Source organism: Pseudocercospora fijiensis (genome assembly GCF_000340215.1).
Source record: "Pseudocercospora fijiensis CIRAD86 unplaced genomic scaffold MYCFIscaffold_1, whole genome shotgun sequence".
Lineage (NCBI taxonomy): Eukaryota > Fungi > Ascomycota > Dothideomycetes > Mycosphaerellales > Mycosphaerellaceae > Pseudocercospora > Pseudocercospora fijiensis.
Genome location: NW_006921532.1, coordinates 2,646,667 through 2,661,927, shown reverse-complemented (window position 1 = coordinate 2,661,927; position 15,261 = coordinate 2,646,667). Strand labels below are relative to the sequence as shown.

The 15,261-nt window shown below is 50.1% G+C and overlaps 6 protein-coding genes across 6 annotated transcripts; 4 read left to right on the top strand and 2 right to left on the bottom strand.

Moving 5' to 3' along the window:
• Positions 1–288: 288 nt before the first annotated feature.
• MYCFIDRAFT_85805 (uncharacterized protein) lies at positions 289–2,461 on the top strand. Its single transcript, XM_007922429.1, has one exon. It carries the CDS (start codon positions 637–639, stop codon positions 2,248–2,250), a length of 1,614 nt encoding a protein of 537 aa, XP_007920620.1. The 5' UTR covers positions 289–636; the 3' UTR covers positions 2,251–2,461.
• A 328-nt stretch (positions 2,462–2,789) lies between these two features.
• MYCFIDRAFT_75561 (uncharacterized protein) lies at positions 2,790–4,125 on the bottom strand (the record flags this gene model as incomplete). The annotated part of the gene is made up of 4 exons (XM_007922196.1): positions 2,790–3,416; positions 3,476–3,608; positions 3,662–3,762; positions 3,853–4,125. 4 exons carry the CDS (start codon positions 4,123–4,125, stop codon positions 2,790–2,792), a joined length of 1,134 nt encoding a protein of 377 aa, XP_007920387.1.
• Positions 4,126–5,715: 1,590 nt separating this feature from the next.
• Positions 5,716–8,805, top strand: MYCFIDRAFT_75560 (uncharacterized protein; the record flags this gene model as incomplete). The annotated part of the gene is made up of 6 exons (XM_007922195.1): positions 5,716–5,836; positions 5,896–6,138; positions 6,204–7,351; positions 7,403–7,468; positions 7,874–8,195; positions 8,582–8,805. The coding sequence occupies 6 exons, from the start codon at positions 5,716–5,718 to the stop codon at positions 8,803–8,805; spliced, it is 2,124 nt and encodes a 707-aa protein (XP_007920386.1).
• Positions 8,806–11,128: 2,323 nt separating this feature from the next.
• MYCFIDRAFT_209595 (uncharacterized protein) lies at positions 11,129–11,490 on the top strand. Its single transcript, XM_007922865.1, has one exon. It carries the CDS (start codon positions 11,271–11,273, stop codon positions 11,457–11,459), a length of 189 nt encoding a protein of 62 aa, XP_007921056.1. The 5' UTR covers positions 11,129–11,270; the 3' UTR covers positions 11,460–11,490.
• A 556-nt stretch (positions 11,491–12,046) lies between these two features.
• MYCFIDRAFT_181034 (uncharacterized protein) lies at positions 12,047–12,624 on the top strand. Its single transcript, XM_007922864.1, has one exon. The coding sequence runs from the start codon at positions 12,251–12,253 to the stop codon at positions 12,503–12,505; it is 255 nt and encodes an 84-aa protein (XP_007921055.1). The 5' UTR covers positions 12,047–12,250; the 3' UTR covers positions 12,506–12,624.
• A 1,902-nt stretch (positions 12,625–14,526) lies between these two features.
• On the bottom strand, positions 14,527–15,201 carry MYCFIDRAFT_75558 (uncharacterized protein; the record flags this gene model as incomplete). The annotated part of the gene is made up of 1 exon (XM_007922194.1): positions 14,527–15,201. The coding sequence occupies one exon, from the start codon at positions 15,199–15,201 to the stop codon at positions 14,527–14,529; it is 675 nt and encodes a 224-aa protein (XP_007920385.1).
• Between the last annotated feature and the right edge of the window lie 60 nt (positions 15,202–15,261).

Sequence of the window (15,261 nt, the reverse complement as noted above, 5' to 3'; positions counted from 1 at the left end):
GTCAGAAAGAGTGAAGGGACGGAGACTGGAGTCGAGGGAATCGTTATTGCCCCATAAAAGCGTGTTCGGCAGTAGTGAGTCTGCTGAAACAGAGGGGACCTCACGCACAGACTATTATTGTGGACGAGCCGCCGTCCGTCCGCTGCAACGACCCGACCCACGTTGTGTGGACAAGGAAGCCTGCGCGAACTTCTGAGAGCAGAGGAAAGCTTCCCGACAACACTCCTCTCCACCTCTCCACCTCTCCACCTCTCCACCTCTCCACCCTCCGCAACGACAACGACAGTACCGGCACTTGGCGCACGCGTTCGACGCCTTTCTTTCCACTTTGCTGCCTTCGTTCTCTTTTCGCTAGGCGCGTGCATGCTTCACCAGCCGCTGCCAGCGTAGCACAGATCAACGCAAGGCGAATCCAATCGAGTCTACTTGCGACGTTGACAACTCCTGCGGTACGAAGGGGACAGGAAACGGCGAACGGCGAACGGCGAACCACTTATTGGATGGACTTGCCAAGACGACGACGACGACGACGTGCGAACAACAACTTTCATCCCGACCACGACCGATAGTGAGCGTCAACAAACTACACCGTTCGCCTCCTGGTTGCCCGTGTGAGCTCGCAGGTCGGGGGTAGGCATGGCTTCCCACGAGGCGCCTCCTCCACCGCCGCCTCCACACGGGCAAAACCCCAGACCGCCGGGCGCTGGTCTGCCCAATGGAAACTACGACATCTTCATTATACCGCCACACTCGTCCGGTTCCGGTTTCCTGTATCTTCCATCCCTACAACCGCACCGGAATAGCTTTCTCGCAGGAGTGGCATGTACCCTGCTGGCAGTCGGCGTCTACACGCTGATCACACCAGTGATCAAGCAGTGGGCAGCTGTTGTCGCCCAGGGTGGTGGAGGACTCGGCGTCGTCGTGCTGGTCCTTGCCGTCGGCGTTGCAGCATGGGCATTTGGCAAGACTCAAGGTGAGAGTGGTAGCGGATCGAAATTCAAGTTTAGCGGGAATGGAGGACCTGGTCCTGGTGCGAAAGGACAGCATCAGCATCAGTATTCCGGACCACCACCTGATTGGCAAGCGCCTCCACCACAACAACCTCCTCCTAATCCTCAACCAGACCCAGAACATCAACCCCCACCGCCTCCACCGCCTCCTCGACCTGAACCACAGCCTCAATATTCCGCTCCACCGCCACCCAAGCCAAGTGCCGCCCAGAGCGGTTGGGAGAAAGCAAGGGAGGAGACACGAAAGCGTGAAGAAGCGCGCAAGCGGGAAGAAGAGCTTAGGAAGAAACGCGAGGAGGCGCAAAAGGCGCGAGAAGAGGCAGAGAGGGCTGCAAAGGCCAAAGCAGAGAAAGAGAAGTGGGAGCAGGCACGTGCCAGAGAGAAGGAGACCAGAGAGCGAGAAGCACGAGAGCGCATCGCGCGAGAGCGTCTTGAGAAGGAAAAAGCGCAGCGCGAGAAGGAGAAGACCGAACGTGAGCTGAAAGAGAAGGTCGAGAAGGAGAAGGTGGAATGGGAGAAGAAACGTCAGGCAGAGAGAGAAAGGGCGGAGAAGGAGAAGATGGAACGCATAAGAGCAGCTGCAGCGGCCAGTGTAAAGTCCAGTCCAACCAAGCCCGCAAAATCTCAGGCGGGAACGGAAGCTGGTCACTCGTACCGACCATACGACACACCGAAGAGGACGGTCTATACCGCTTCATCAGCCTCATCAATCTCTGGTCTCAGCGAAACTAGCTACGCACCTAGTCAGAGTACTGCTCGGACCACACCACCTCCTTCACATCGAGGACCCTACTCGACGAAGGATCCTGATAAAATCCAGATCAAAGCTGTCTACCTCTTCAGCGACAGCTTCCCCAACAAACCGATATCTCAATTGGTCGCGAATCAGCCTCCTGTAAGCGATGGTCTGATCCTGCACATCAAGACTGAAGGTCTGTTCATCGACGATGATGTTCGTGGCGTCCCACAACGAGAATGGGATGTCAAGGCCTGGACGTTGAAGCTCGTCGAAGATGGCGCGACCAAAACCCTTGCTGGAAAGCCTCTGCACGTCCTCAGAGCCACGACCAGAGACACCGAGAACAAGAAGTACACCTTTGTGCTTGATGAGAGTGAGGCCTGGAAGGTGGCAATCGGTCTGCAGAGATTAAAGAAAGGAAGTCAAGTCAGATCCTTGGGAATGAATGGTATGAAGGATACTGAGATTAAGAATGTGTTGTTGGGATTGGGGTGGCTTTGAGAGCTGTTTTTGTTTTGCACTGGAATGCTGCGGTTGAGCGACGAGATATCCAATGACGCGATGCATTAGCGACTGGCGTTTCGACAGACGGAAAATGCCGATTGATGGGTGTTGTCGTGGCTCTCATGAATTGATGGATTAGTGTAGTTCATAACCCATTTGTACAGATTCCTGTACATACAAAGCCGGAAATGGCAGTCAGTTTTGAAAGATCAGCCTTGCTTGGATTGGCAAACATTCGTATTTGTTGACTTTCTTTGACGATGAACGATGCAGCAAACGACGGACTTCTACAGCTTTCGGTATCTCTGCATTCGATGCTCGAGACTGGACTACTGTCTACAATGTGCCAACCATCGCTCGATCTGTATAGCGGAGCTGTGTATCGTGCGTGGTGCGTGGTGCGTCCATCAGCGTGCGGGTCGAGAGATTAGAGAAGCTGATACATCAGTTTTAGATTAGGTGTGGCATTGACGCGTTGATCACGCTGGGTATCTCGTTATAAAAATTGGTGCAAAGAAGGTGCAATGGCTAGCTTTTCATGAGCTTTCCACGCGATATGATGTCTCCATGCTGATGATCATCCGGTGCGAGTCATCAGATCTTCTCGCCGGATTGGGGTCGGTCGTGGATCTGTTTTGTCCTCGTGCGGAATCTCCTCGAATGTCAACGTGGTACTCGCTTCGTTCCGGGCGTAGCCTCAGACGACCCTCTTTGGTGCTCAACCCTGCTTCTGACTCGTTTCGCGAGACATGTGATTTGTTCATCGATCGGAGCGGCATGCTTCCCGTGTGTGATCTCGGGTCGCTTGCCGATGCTGTCGTGTTTCCGTACATGGTCATCAGACCTCTGGACATGAAAGCCCATAAAAAGCTCCTTAGGCATGGAAATGAGGCTGAGATTAGCGAGAAGGCTAGAAGGACTTCTTGCCAAGCCAGAACCGGCGAGATGTCGATGCTGTCTCGACCGTCGTGGAGGAAGTTGAAGTATGAGGCTGTTGTGGTGATCGAGAACGCAATTACGACCAGCCTGAAGCTGTAGACGAAGATCACGATGCGCTTCTTGGAGGCTTTGAGCTGGTTCTTGCCGATAAACCAGATCGGCATAGCTAGGATGATGAGCTCGGTGAGGCCGTCGAATAAGGTGATGATAGCCCATCTCGCAGTCTGAACAATCAATTAGCATGTGTGTAGCGTAGAGAAGGTATGACAACGGCCTTGCTCACGTTGGCATTGCAAACCGCGTCGGTCCTTGGCGCAAGTGTTTCAGTGGGTTGACAGCCGGCAGAGCTTAGCAAGATGGCTAGCACGCCGTAGAGGATGGCGAAGCCATACGAGGCGCCGAAGAAGATGTTCTCCCTTCACACTGCATTGGCAAATGATCCTTCGTAGTGAGATTGCAGTTTGCCCACCTGTAGAAATCTCCCGCGAATATGCGCCGAGTAAAGATGAGCATTGACAGCTTGGCTAAGCAATGCGCCAGGAAGTATGGGATTCGTGATCCGAAGTACAGCTATGACCATCAGTCAGCGAGTAACTGAACATGCGCACAGTCGCCATGCAGACGCCTCGAGCTTATACTTAAGTGGTGAACCGGTCTTACGCTGGCTGCATTGTCCAACTCCGAGCTCGAGAGAACGAGTGAAGAAAGTCCCACTCCATCTATTAACCCCTGGAACAGCAATCCCCAATGCACAATGGCCGCCAAATAGCCAGAGCTCAAAACCACATCATCCCACCATAGGAGGTCCCATTTTCCAGTAAATCTTGCTGCCAGACATAGCAAGCTATATATCATCGCCAGCAGGCTCGCAACCCATATCCAAGGCCTGTGATCGGTTTCCGTGGTGGTAGCGAAGCCATTGTAGTCATACATCGTCGCGGCGCGTCCGTGGGCAGCATGGAAGAGGAAGAACACCAAAGAGATAAGCCAGGCGAGCTGTCAGCCAGCTGGCGAGGATTCTTTTTTAAGTACCACCTTTGAAGCAGCCCACCTACAAAAGAAATCTGAGGATGATGATGATGATGGAAGAAGATAGATGTACCTGCCTTTGATCGCTGCAAGACGCAGGAGGGCTTGCGCCAGGCGTACACCCTAATGAAAAAAAATCTTCGATTCTTCTTGGTCTTGATTAGCTCCATCGCGCGCCGTTACTATTCTTTCGGTCTCGAATGTGCGGAAACTTTGATGGACGGAGCTCGAAAAAGGTCGAGCCGTGCCATGTGAAGAACGCTGGACTGGACGAATGAGAGAAGAGAGCCGACTGCTATTCTATAAATGGGCCTACGGTGCTCGCTACCGATTTTCTTAATACTTTCTAGATAGATTCGAGATAAATTTTCAATTCCGGCAAGTTTGAAACAGATTTTAAATATATCGTAGTAAATAGGTCTATATAAATTTATCTCTAGTATCTTCTCCTATTTTAGTTAGATTTTTAAATAGATTCTAGATAGTTTAGGGTATATTGCAAATATGCTTAGGATACTAAATTGCTAGAAACTTTTCTTTAGAGTCTACGATAGTTTTTTTTTAAAAAAAAACTATAGGAATTATTAATATAGGTTTAGGTATAAAGTAAATTTTTAATAGTTCTAGAATAATAGTTAACTATAGACCGGCTCGTAAAATAGTATTAGTTTAAAAATAAGTCTAAGTTAAGAATAATGCAGCATTAATACAGCTTTAGGATAACTTCGAGATGTCTCTAGCCTCTAAACTGCACCGAACCCTATCGGCCCGGAAGTCCCCGTACACACGAAGTGACGTCCACTGGAGGTCTTGAACTGCAAGTGAGGTGAAATGGCTACACGGACTCCATTATTATTATTCTGCCCGAGCTCTATGGTTGTTCCGTAGCACAAGCCGGTCCCCCACGCGCTGGACCACGTTCAATCTACCGTCCATTGCGACTGCTGGAACGGTTACATACTCCTTCCTACGCAAAGTTCGGGACTACTCCTCTCGGTTTCGTGTCCGAGTGACTTTGCGCTACTCAAAAACAGATACGGACCGCGGTCGTCGTGAGCCGCACGATTCAAAGATCGGCAAGACGCCAAGTGGCCCTACCAAGATGCAGTGCAGCTTGCGAAGACCGGATCAGAGCTTGCAAAGATGGTCTCAAAGACAGTTGCAGTGTCGCGAGGCGACTCTCACCAGGACAGCGGGCAGTCTGCCTCAACGCCGCAACAGATAGGCAGACGTCTTGACTGAGAGATCCCCGAGTTGTTGGCCCTGCCACGCGCAGCAGCATCCCTTACGAGCGTGGCAGGACTGCCGTGCGTGCAGAGCCCGTGGGAAGCGGCTCGTTGATCGTCGAAGCCGGCCTACGTCCTTCTGGAAGGATGATTTGATGTTACTGTTCCTCGAGAGCTCGCTTCCTCTTCTGACACTTCTCTTTGCATTTCCCTTCTTTTCATTCCGCGGCTGCATAGCATTGCATGCTACATCGCGCGCCTATTCAAGATGCAGGAACTTCCGCTGGACAGCTGTGCGAAGGACAAGAACGCTGGAGTGCACGGTGTGGGCTTCGATCAGGATAGTGATGTTCGGCAAGTGGCAGGAAGAAACTATGATCCCCAGAACGGTGAGACGCCCACGTGCACTTCACGTGCAGATCGCATTTCTGACAGGACGATGGTACAGATCAGAAGGATATGAGACGTCTGGGGAAGAAGCAGGAGCTCAAACGTCGATTCAGATTCTTCTCGATCGTTGGATTTGTGGTCGTTCTTGGTCTCACTTGGGAATTCTCCCTGACAACCCTGGTCTTCTCGCTTTCGAATGGTGGCACTGCCGGCTCGATATGGCTTGTCCTCGTGGTCTGCTTTGGAATGTTCTTCGTCATGCTGTCGATGGCTGAGTGCGCGTCGATGGCGCCGACGTCTGGTGGGACAATCCATGACGGAATTGTACATACAACTGTTGCTGACTTGTCAATTCTCCCATTGCAGGTGGTCAGTATCATTGGGTCTCCGAATTCGCTCCTGCGCATCTACAACGGCCTCTGAGTTATGCCGTCGGATGGCTCTGTGCTTTAGGATGGCAATGTTCTATGCCGACAGTCGCATACGTGGGAGCCCAGCAAGTGCTTGCTCTTATCGCCGTCTGTGATTCGAGCTATGTCATCCAGGGTTGGCACGGCGCGCTCATGACCATGGCCTTCGCACTCGCCTCAATCTCGTTCAACACATTCGCCATCGGAAAGCTACCGATTCTTGAAGGATTGGCTGTCGCCCTACACGTCTTTGGATTCGTTGCATTCATGGTGATTATGTGGGTTATGGGACCAAGAGCAAACGCCGAAGTCACCTTCACCAACTTCAGAGATGACAATGATTGGGGAAACCTTGGTCTGGCAACTCTGGTCGGAATCGTGGGACCGGCGACTACGTATCTCGGTGCTGATTCTGCTGTCCATCTTGCTGAGGAGCTCAAGGACGCCAGCTGTGTCTTGCCGCGAGCAATGTTCTCTGCTGCGATCATCAACTACATCACCGGATTCGTCACCACCGTGACATTCATGTTCAACCTAGATAACCTCGAGGACATCCTAGTGTCTTCCACTGGACAGCCATGGGTTGCAGTCATGTACAACATTACTGGATCCAAGGCAGCTACCATCGTCCTGGTTATCATCATGACGGTGATGTACTTCTTCTGTGGTGTCAACCAAGTCACGACCAGCTCTCGTCAGGTGTTCGCATTTGCACGAGACAAGGGACTGCCTTTCCACCGATTTCTGTCCAAGGTTCGACCTGACAGTGGTGTCCCTGCTAACTCGGTGTACGTTACTCTGGTATTCACCTGCCTGGTCGCTCTGATCATCATCGGCTCTGTCACGGCTTTCAACATCATTTTGTCGGTCTCCGCCACCGGTCTTTTCACCAGCTACATCATCGTCATCTCGACAGTACTGGCAAAGCGCTTCCGCGGCGAGAAATTTCCGGCCTCGCAATTCAATCTGGGCAAGTTCGGCTATGTCGCCAACATAATCGGTATCTGCTTCTTGGCTGTAGCATGGCTGTTCCTGTTTTTCCCACCACTTCCACACCCAGATCCTGCCACCATGAACTGGGCTGTGCTGGTATATGGCGTTGTGGTAGGTGATTTGTCTATATCTGATCATCGATCATTGCTAATCATATCCCAGATCATCTTTGCATTGGTATACTATCTCATTCACGGTCGACATGAGTATGACGGACCTGTCGAATACGTCCGCAAAGATATGTAAATATATAGAATAGCTGCGTCTAATCAACTAGCATCCATCATATGCAGAGCATTGTTGTTGCGTCGCCGATTCATTCCACGTAACGAAGTCGCGTCAGTTTGCGTAGCGAAACCGTGTCATTTCAGTTAGCGGAGCCTTGTCAGCCTGCACCACTGCATCTCTAAAGACCTGCGGCCTGGGTCTGGTGTTAACTTAGCGAAAGTTGGCCTCTCATCCAACACCGCGGTCCGCCTGGTACTGTTTGAGCTTGGGCCCTCTCGCGCTAGTAGAGCCCGGCAAAACTCTCGAAGATTGACTTCTGGGATCTTCAAGCTGAGATGAACTGCCTCCGTTCAACGACATCTGCTGGGGCCAAGAAAGATGGCAGCATTGACTGATCTAATTCAGGCCATTGCACCGGACGACGATGAAGAGCCGGAGGACATCTTTGCGAGCGCCCCGGGACTCATCTTCCCGGACGACACGCGGGATATGCATGGCGACGATCGGAGCGTGCTTGTCTACAAGAGCCAGCGCTTTGGGGACATCGAGTTGAGAACCGCAAACCCGGAGCAAGAGGCGGATCGGCAGCTCTTTGCGCATTATCTGTGGAATGCGGGCATCAAAATGGCTGAGCTGATCAGCAATGAACCTGACGCCAGGTGGACTGTCAAGGGCGAGCGAGTCCTCGAATTAGGTGCAGGTGGGATAGCATGCTTTCGAAAAGAATGTAGGTGAAAGAGCTGGCTGATTCTTGCTAATGTTGCAGGCGTCGGCTTGAACGGGATAGTGGCCATATTGGCAGGTGCGCGAGAGGTATAGCATGCTGAGCACGATAGAACATGTCAGATGCTTATTTGGTCTAGGTCGTCATGTCTGATTATCCCGCGGAGACAGTACTGAACAGCATCAGGCGCAATGTGGAGGCAGCTATTCCGCAACGTGCGCCCAGCTCATATACGATCCAAGGGTATATATGGGGGGATGTGGCGTCAAAGTTCGCGACAGACAATGCACACTCCTTTACGTGTATCATTGCAGCGGATTGCTATTGGATGCCTCATGAGCATGAAAACTTGGCTCGCAGCATGATTCATATGCTGCATCCGTCGCCAGATGCTAGAGTTCTAGCAATTGCGGGTTTCCATACTGGCCGTCTAAAGCTGGCAAACTTCTTCGATGTAGCCGTCTCCCAGGGTCTGGAGGTAGAAGAGATATATGAGGAAGATGTTAACGGCAGCCGGAGAGAGTGGGTTAGGGAACGCGACGGTGGTAGAGAAGATCCCACTGCTCGCAAGAAATGGCTTGTCATTGCGTTGCTCAAGCGAAGGCAACCATGAGTTCAAGCGCGGCACCCTAGATGAACTTTTTGGAGGCAGTGGAGCGTTGTTGGGATGCTGTAATACAATACGGGCCCAATCCATCGCTCTGGTTTGACCCCGGTTGGTAGCGCCTATTCCGCCTTGAGGGAAGGTCGGACTCTGCGGCGATATGAGACCAAGGGAAGGGAACCTTATAGCACTGAGGGCACTGGCAGGGCCTTGAAAGGATGTAACAAAACTGGTACAGGGGCACCTGTTCGACACAATACTGTTGTGCTCGCTCAAGCAAGCAGGAACGACTTGTACACTGCCACGAATGACGACGCTGCGAACAGCTTAGGACATTCGCTGCCTGCAGCCTACGTGCACGCCGTTGGGAATTGTAGCACAACCTGATGTTTGCTGTGCGGGTGCTTGCAGGGCTTACGCAGACGGTGATTTACGGCTCGAGGTCCAGACTCGCTAGAGCTAGAATGACTATCATTGAATACCGGCGTACCAGAACATCTCAGCGGTCAGCTTCCTCTCTGCGGTCGAGAATCTTACGTTCTATACCGCTTCCGGCCATGAGTTGTCCAGCAGGCCAGATGTCCTACGAAAGCAAAGATGCGATCTTATTGCAAGATTGCGACAACCTTGTTCGCAAGGTCTCTCGAAATTGTATGTTCATGTGGTCTTGTGAGGACCCACATGCTAAACCGGAAATCCAGGCCGAGACGCCAGAAATGCATTTCAGCTACTGAAAGGCAGCATGGACTACTTTCGCGATATTCTCGAGACAGTCGTCGATTTGCTGAGATCACATCCTGAGATGATAGTACCATTAGGACCTCTAGTGATGTCTCGAATGTTACTTGAACGCCTGGACGTTGCGATTGTTTCCTATACGTGCTTGCCTGGCGCGCGCCTTGACGAGACAGCTATCGGGAAATTCAGGACGGACATTGAAAGTGTGACCGAAGATCTGCAATCAGCATACAAGGCTATGGCTGAGAAAATGCAGTATGCCGCTCAGACGGACAGCAGCTCAGACCTATCAAGCAGCGAAATCCTCCAGAAAACAGACTTTCATCCAATGTCAGCATGCAGCACAGGAACCACATGCACCGACAGTGCCTGTTCGGAGGCAAAATCAACTGCTTACGATGCTGAAAGCACCTCAACGTCTTCATTGTACGCGGCGACAATCCCGGCGATACGGGTTATCAGTGAAGAGAAGGAAGTGTCACTGCCCACATTTTTCAGGAAGTGTCCTCGAAACGAAGCCTGTTCTTCCAGCTTGAAGAGCATTAGCACGGCGGGTAGCTGGCATTCAATTCCTACTAGTCCAGACCCGCTTTCCCTACCGTTTATCGATGCTTGCAAGCAGATTCTAGCTACAGATGATGATGACTTTCCAGAAAGCCCACTGGCTCACTCTCCAACTTCTTCATCAAATTGGTCATTCAGGGACGCCAGATCACAGATCGATTCAGACTCAGACGCGGATCGGGATAAGACGGAAGAAGAAGCACATGATGGAGAATCGCGCGATGTCCTCAATACCGATACGCCGGACAGCAACCAAGTGGCCGTACAGCCAACAGCAGAAGCACCTGCTTGCAGCACTGGCGCAGAATTGGAAAAGAATGTATCGACTTCTGGTTCCAGTACTGATCAAGCAAGTACTGGCCAAGCAAGTACTGACCAAGCATCAACCAGCACGAGTGCGAAATGGTAAGTGACAAAGAGCATGGGACGGTCACTGAATCATGCCTGTTGATACCGCTACAGTGATTGCACGCCGCCGCTCATACCTCCGTCGCCTGCAGCTCTACCACGAAAACGAACAGCGCCTGAAGCTGGGGATGACCAAACGCCTTCGACATCTAGTAGTCGTGATGGATCTATGCACTCGACAACGGATAGCTTGGTCGAGCCCCGTACCACGAAGCTGCGAGATGAGCAGGCTGTATCGCTAGCAACAATTGTCGTAGCTTCAGCCGGCCATCGCACTATGCTGGACGGAGGGAAGCTTGAAGATCCATTGGGCGATGTTACTTCATTGTCTTGTACTAGAAATAGTGCTTGTGACCATGCGGTCGCTACGGGGAGCGAGCACTCGAGCAAACCGCACTCGAGCAGCCCACGGCCATCATCTTGTCAAGACGAAGGCGAGTCGCCGATCCGCGACCTGACTGAATGTCGATCCAGAAAATTAGCCTTTCGCGAGATCAAAAATTCTTGGCTGAGGCGTAAAAAGACCAGTGCCAATAACATTGCTCAAGTTCGCGAAGGTCCGAAGAGACATCTCGATGAAGCCGCTGTACACTTGCAGAAGATCAGCCATGAAACGCAGGATGAGCAGACAGCTCCACGCAAGGCTGACACACGACAACGAAAGTCATTGGCTGAACAGCATGTGGCCTGGATTTCAAAAGATGGCCTGAGGGTTCAGCCGAGCACGCTTCCAAGAAGAAAGGATGTGCCATATTTGATAGACTATGAGCGAGTTCAAGCAATTGCTCATCTTTGGAATCGACGCGACTGGGACAGGGCCGAGCTGTACCTGCTCGAGCATCTTCGAGCCATGCAAGATCTCCACGACGCAAATCGTATCCGCAGAGTCAAGCACCTACTTGCAATCTGTTCGAGCTTCCGAGGCCAATGGGACGATGCCATCGAACGATTGATCACCGTGCTGAGGAAACCTATTCAAAGAATCGCCGACCTAGACGATGGCGATCGTGCCGCTGCATACTGGCTTGGAGATCTCTATGCCATGCAGAATCGCAGATCCGATGCCGCGCTAGCATACGCCATCGCTGCTCAGATTCCTTCAAGGAGCGAAAAGAAAGTGTCTGGGATGCCTTCACGCCGTATGCTCCTGGCTGAGCAAGATGCAGTGCAACTCGACACACCGCAGCTGGGTTCTGCAAAAGTGTATCAATCTTCAATAACACACCACGATTCTAAGGGATTGCTCGATGAGTCCATCATCTCACAAGAGGCAATCAAAGCCTGTCTGGACAAAAATGCACACATCGACACCAATCTAGGAAGCATGCACGACTCCATCAAACTCGCCCGCCACGGCTCTCGCGCGAGCTGCCTGGAAGTGGAAAGCAGCAATCACGTCGACAGCTTACCCCCAGAATATCTCCAAGGCTTTGCGTTTGAGATTAGCGTTACCTCATTTGATCCAAAATCGTCATGGCCATTACCTTACGACCCGTTCTTCTCAATCGCCAACGTCCAGCGAGGCAGACTTCTCACATACGAAGGCTGCGATATGCATAAGATCTTCTCGAGCAGTCCTGATGCAATCAATACGCTACCACGCCGTCTCACCAGATCTTCCGTCGCCCACGCCGATCTCTTCTGGCTAATCAAAACAACTCGAAAGTGTCTCAAGAACCTCCAGATCGGGTATTCAGAAGTCGTAAACGTTCATGGTTCCTGGTGGGTATGTCGCTACTCATTCATGAATCATAAGATCGCCACAACCCATTACTTCTCCATCGCTCTTTTCAGATTCCACCTGAGGTCCGGGCATTTTGGCGTGGATGTGGTGGAGAATGCTGAGATGTGTAGTGCCCGACTTTTTCATCCGCTCGAAGGTTGTCTCAAAGGCGTGTATTATTTGGAGCCAAGAAGGGTGAGAGGGTTGATTCTGGAAGCTTTGAAGGAGGAGGCTAGAATTCTGGCTGCGAAGCCGAGTCGGCTGGACGGGATTTAAATGTCAATGTAGCCGATTGTGCATGCTTGAGGGGATAGTAGGATGGAATTTACTCGCAGGCGAGGAAGCTAGGCCGGTGTACTTGAACAAGGTATTGTGGACTGAGCAGTAAGGATATCAATATTGGAAGCATGGAATGAGCCCTTGTTAATGCTAGAGACTGCGAGCGAAGCTTTGTAGTTTTTTTTTTGTATTATTTTATCTTTATTTTATTTTTTACTCCATTTTTTATTTATTTTTTTTATCTATCTCCTATTTATCTTTTATCTATCTCCGATTTATCTTTTATTTATCTTTTATTTATCTTTTATTTATCTTTTATTTATCTTTTATTTATCTTTTATTTATCTTTTATTTATCTTTTATTTATCTTTTATTTATCTTTTATTTATCTTTTATTTATCTTTTATTTATCTTTTATTTATCTTTTATTTATCTTTTATTTATCTTTTATTTATCTTTTATTTATCTTTTATTTATCTTTTATTTATCTTTTATTTATCTTTTATTTATCTTTTATTTATCTTTTATTTATCTTTTATTTATCTTTTATTTATCTTTTATTTATCTTTTATTTATCTTTTATTTATCTTTTATAATTTATTTATCTTTTATTTATCTTTTGCTTGTCTTTTACCTACTAGTATTTTTTGCGTATCTTTTACTTATCTTTTACTTATCTTTCACTTATCTTTCACTTATCTTTCACTTATCTTTCACTTATCTTTCACTTATCTTTCACTTATCTTTCACTTATCTTTCACTTATCTTTCACTTATCTTTCACTTATCTTTCACTTATCTTTCACTTATTGTTGTTCAAAATGTGGAACATGAGATGGCTGTTTGAAAGAAGTTGGGCTCTCTGAAAAGTGAAGTGACTGGCTGCGAAAGCAAGGGCTGGCACCAGCGCACTGCCATTTCCATAGGTACGAAAAGAACTCGGCGGAGTTGGAGGCGGCGGGAATCGGACGCCGTTTGGGAACATTGTCCAACGTTCTGTGGCAATGAAGACCGCGTCTTGAACGAATTGCTCTCGAGACTACGTCCCTGAGGTGTCTTGATGAGATGGTCCCGAATAAATTTGTGATAGAAGAAGGTGACATGAGGTTGAAGTTCTCAATAGAACAAGTCTTGAGCTGAGTGAGAACGGTGCCAATCGAATTCTCATCTAGGATTTTTTTTGTGGATACGACACGAAGTATGATGATTGCGGACTATTTGAATGAATGCCAATTGAAATTCAATCGATGTTCTTATGTGATCGAGAGGCGTTACGTCGCAAAATATCGAGAGTGCGAGGCATGACTCCGCCGAGTAGGAGCAGCCAAGGTCACCGTGTGAGACACAGTAGGCTGATTTCACACTTGGCATTTGGAGTGACAGCCTTCTTGATCATCATTCATCAAGTATGATGACATGAACTGATCTCTTGAAGGTCATAGCTCGGTTCTCAAAGAATGGTTCTACTGTATATGAGCCTGATCTGCTTCGAAAGGCATATGCTTGCCACCAGTTTCACGAACGGCGCTATCATCGCTCAACTCGGCTCTTTTGACTTGAGGGCGATCAATTGGAGGGTTTTCATCAAATTTCTGGCTCACATCCGCGATCGGCTGTGACACAGTCGTCCAACATCTCTTCGGTATCGTGAGTAGAAGCCAGATGAGGGCAGCGCATAATCTTAGCGCGACGAATTTACTCACACCAATGCCTACAGCAGCTCCAACTGCGAGACCATGCGACGATTCATTGCCGCTCGTTGCTAACATGTTACTATTCGAGATGCCGCCGCTGGTCGGCGTGCTCGACCATGAAGTCAAGGCTGGAATAGCTGGGGCGCTGGTGGAGCTTTGCGAAGTAGATCGTCCAAACAGTATCCGCAGCCGTAACTCCAGCAGTTCCTGGAGCACATTCTTGCAGCTTGGATAGTCCAGTAGACTCGTGGAATAATCTGCCAAGTCAGAAGCAGGCTCACAGCGGGTGACAAGAAAGACTGTGCGACGATTCCTCAGCGATTGCTCAGCCTCCTTCCCTCTCCGCCCTGCGCCGTTCCTTGGCCTCCTTCTTCGCCTTTCGACTCTCTGCCATCCTCTTGTTCACCTTTCGCTCCATCTCGTGCTCCTCCTGCATAAGCTTCAACTCCTTCTCGATTCGCTCATTCTTTTCCTTGGCCTCCTGCCGCGCCCGGAGTCTTTCCTGCAGCAGTTCCTTATTCTCGTCAATCTCTCTCTGAATGGCAGCGCGCATATCCTCTGACGTGGTAACATGCCTATTTCTGTCAAAGAAGTCCTCTGCAAAGGTGTCCATGTCCGGGTCTAGCCCTGGCCCGCCTTCTAGATAGCCCCCAGGATGCGTGAGCTTAATTCCAGGCACAGGACTGGCGAATTGACGCCGTGGGTCATCGAGCGGCAGTGGCAGTTCCTCTTCGCTGATGCTAGGGAGGCTTTCAATAGATATGTCCTGGGCACGTACCGAAACGCCTTCCACTGGAATATCTGCACTGCCTTCTGGTATGACGCGTATGCCATCCTGATTTGATGGTCCGTTGAGAACAGGTTGCATGAGCGAATCTTCGAAGTCGGCATGGTATTTGAGATCGTGCGGTACATAGCTGGCATATGCGCCATTCGGTTGTTCTTCCTGCGGTGGGGTGGGAGCACCTGCTGTAGGCGCGTTGCCTGTGCTCATGCTCATGCTGAACGTGTATTTCTAGCGTCTGCTGCCGACTTCCGCTCCGGCTGGTCGAGTTGTGGG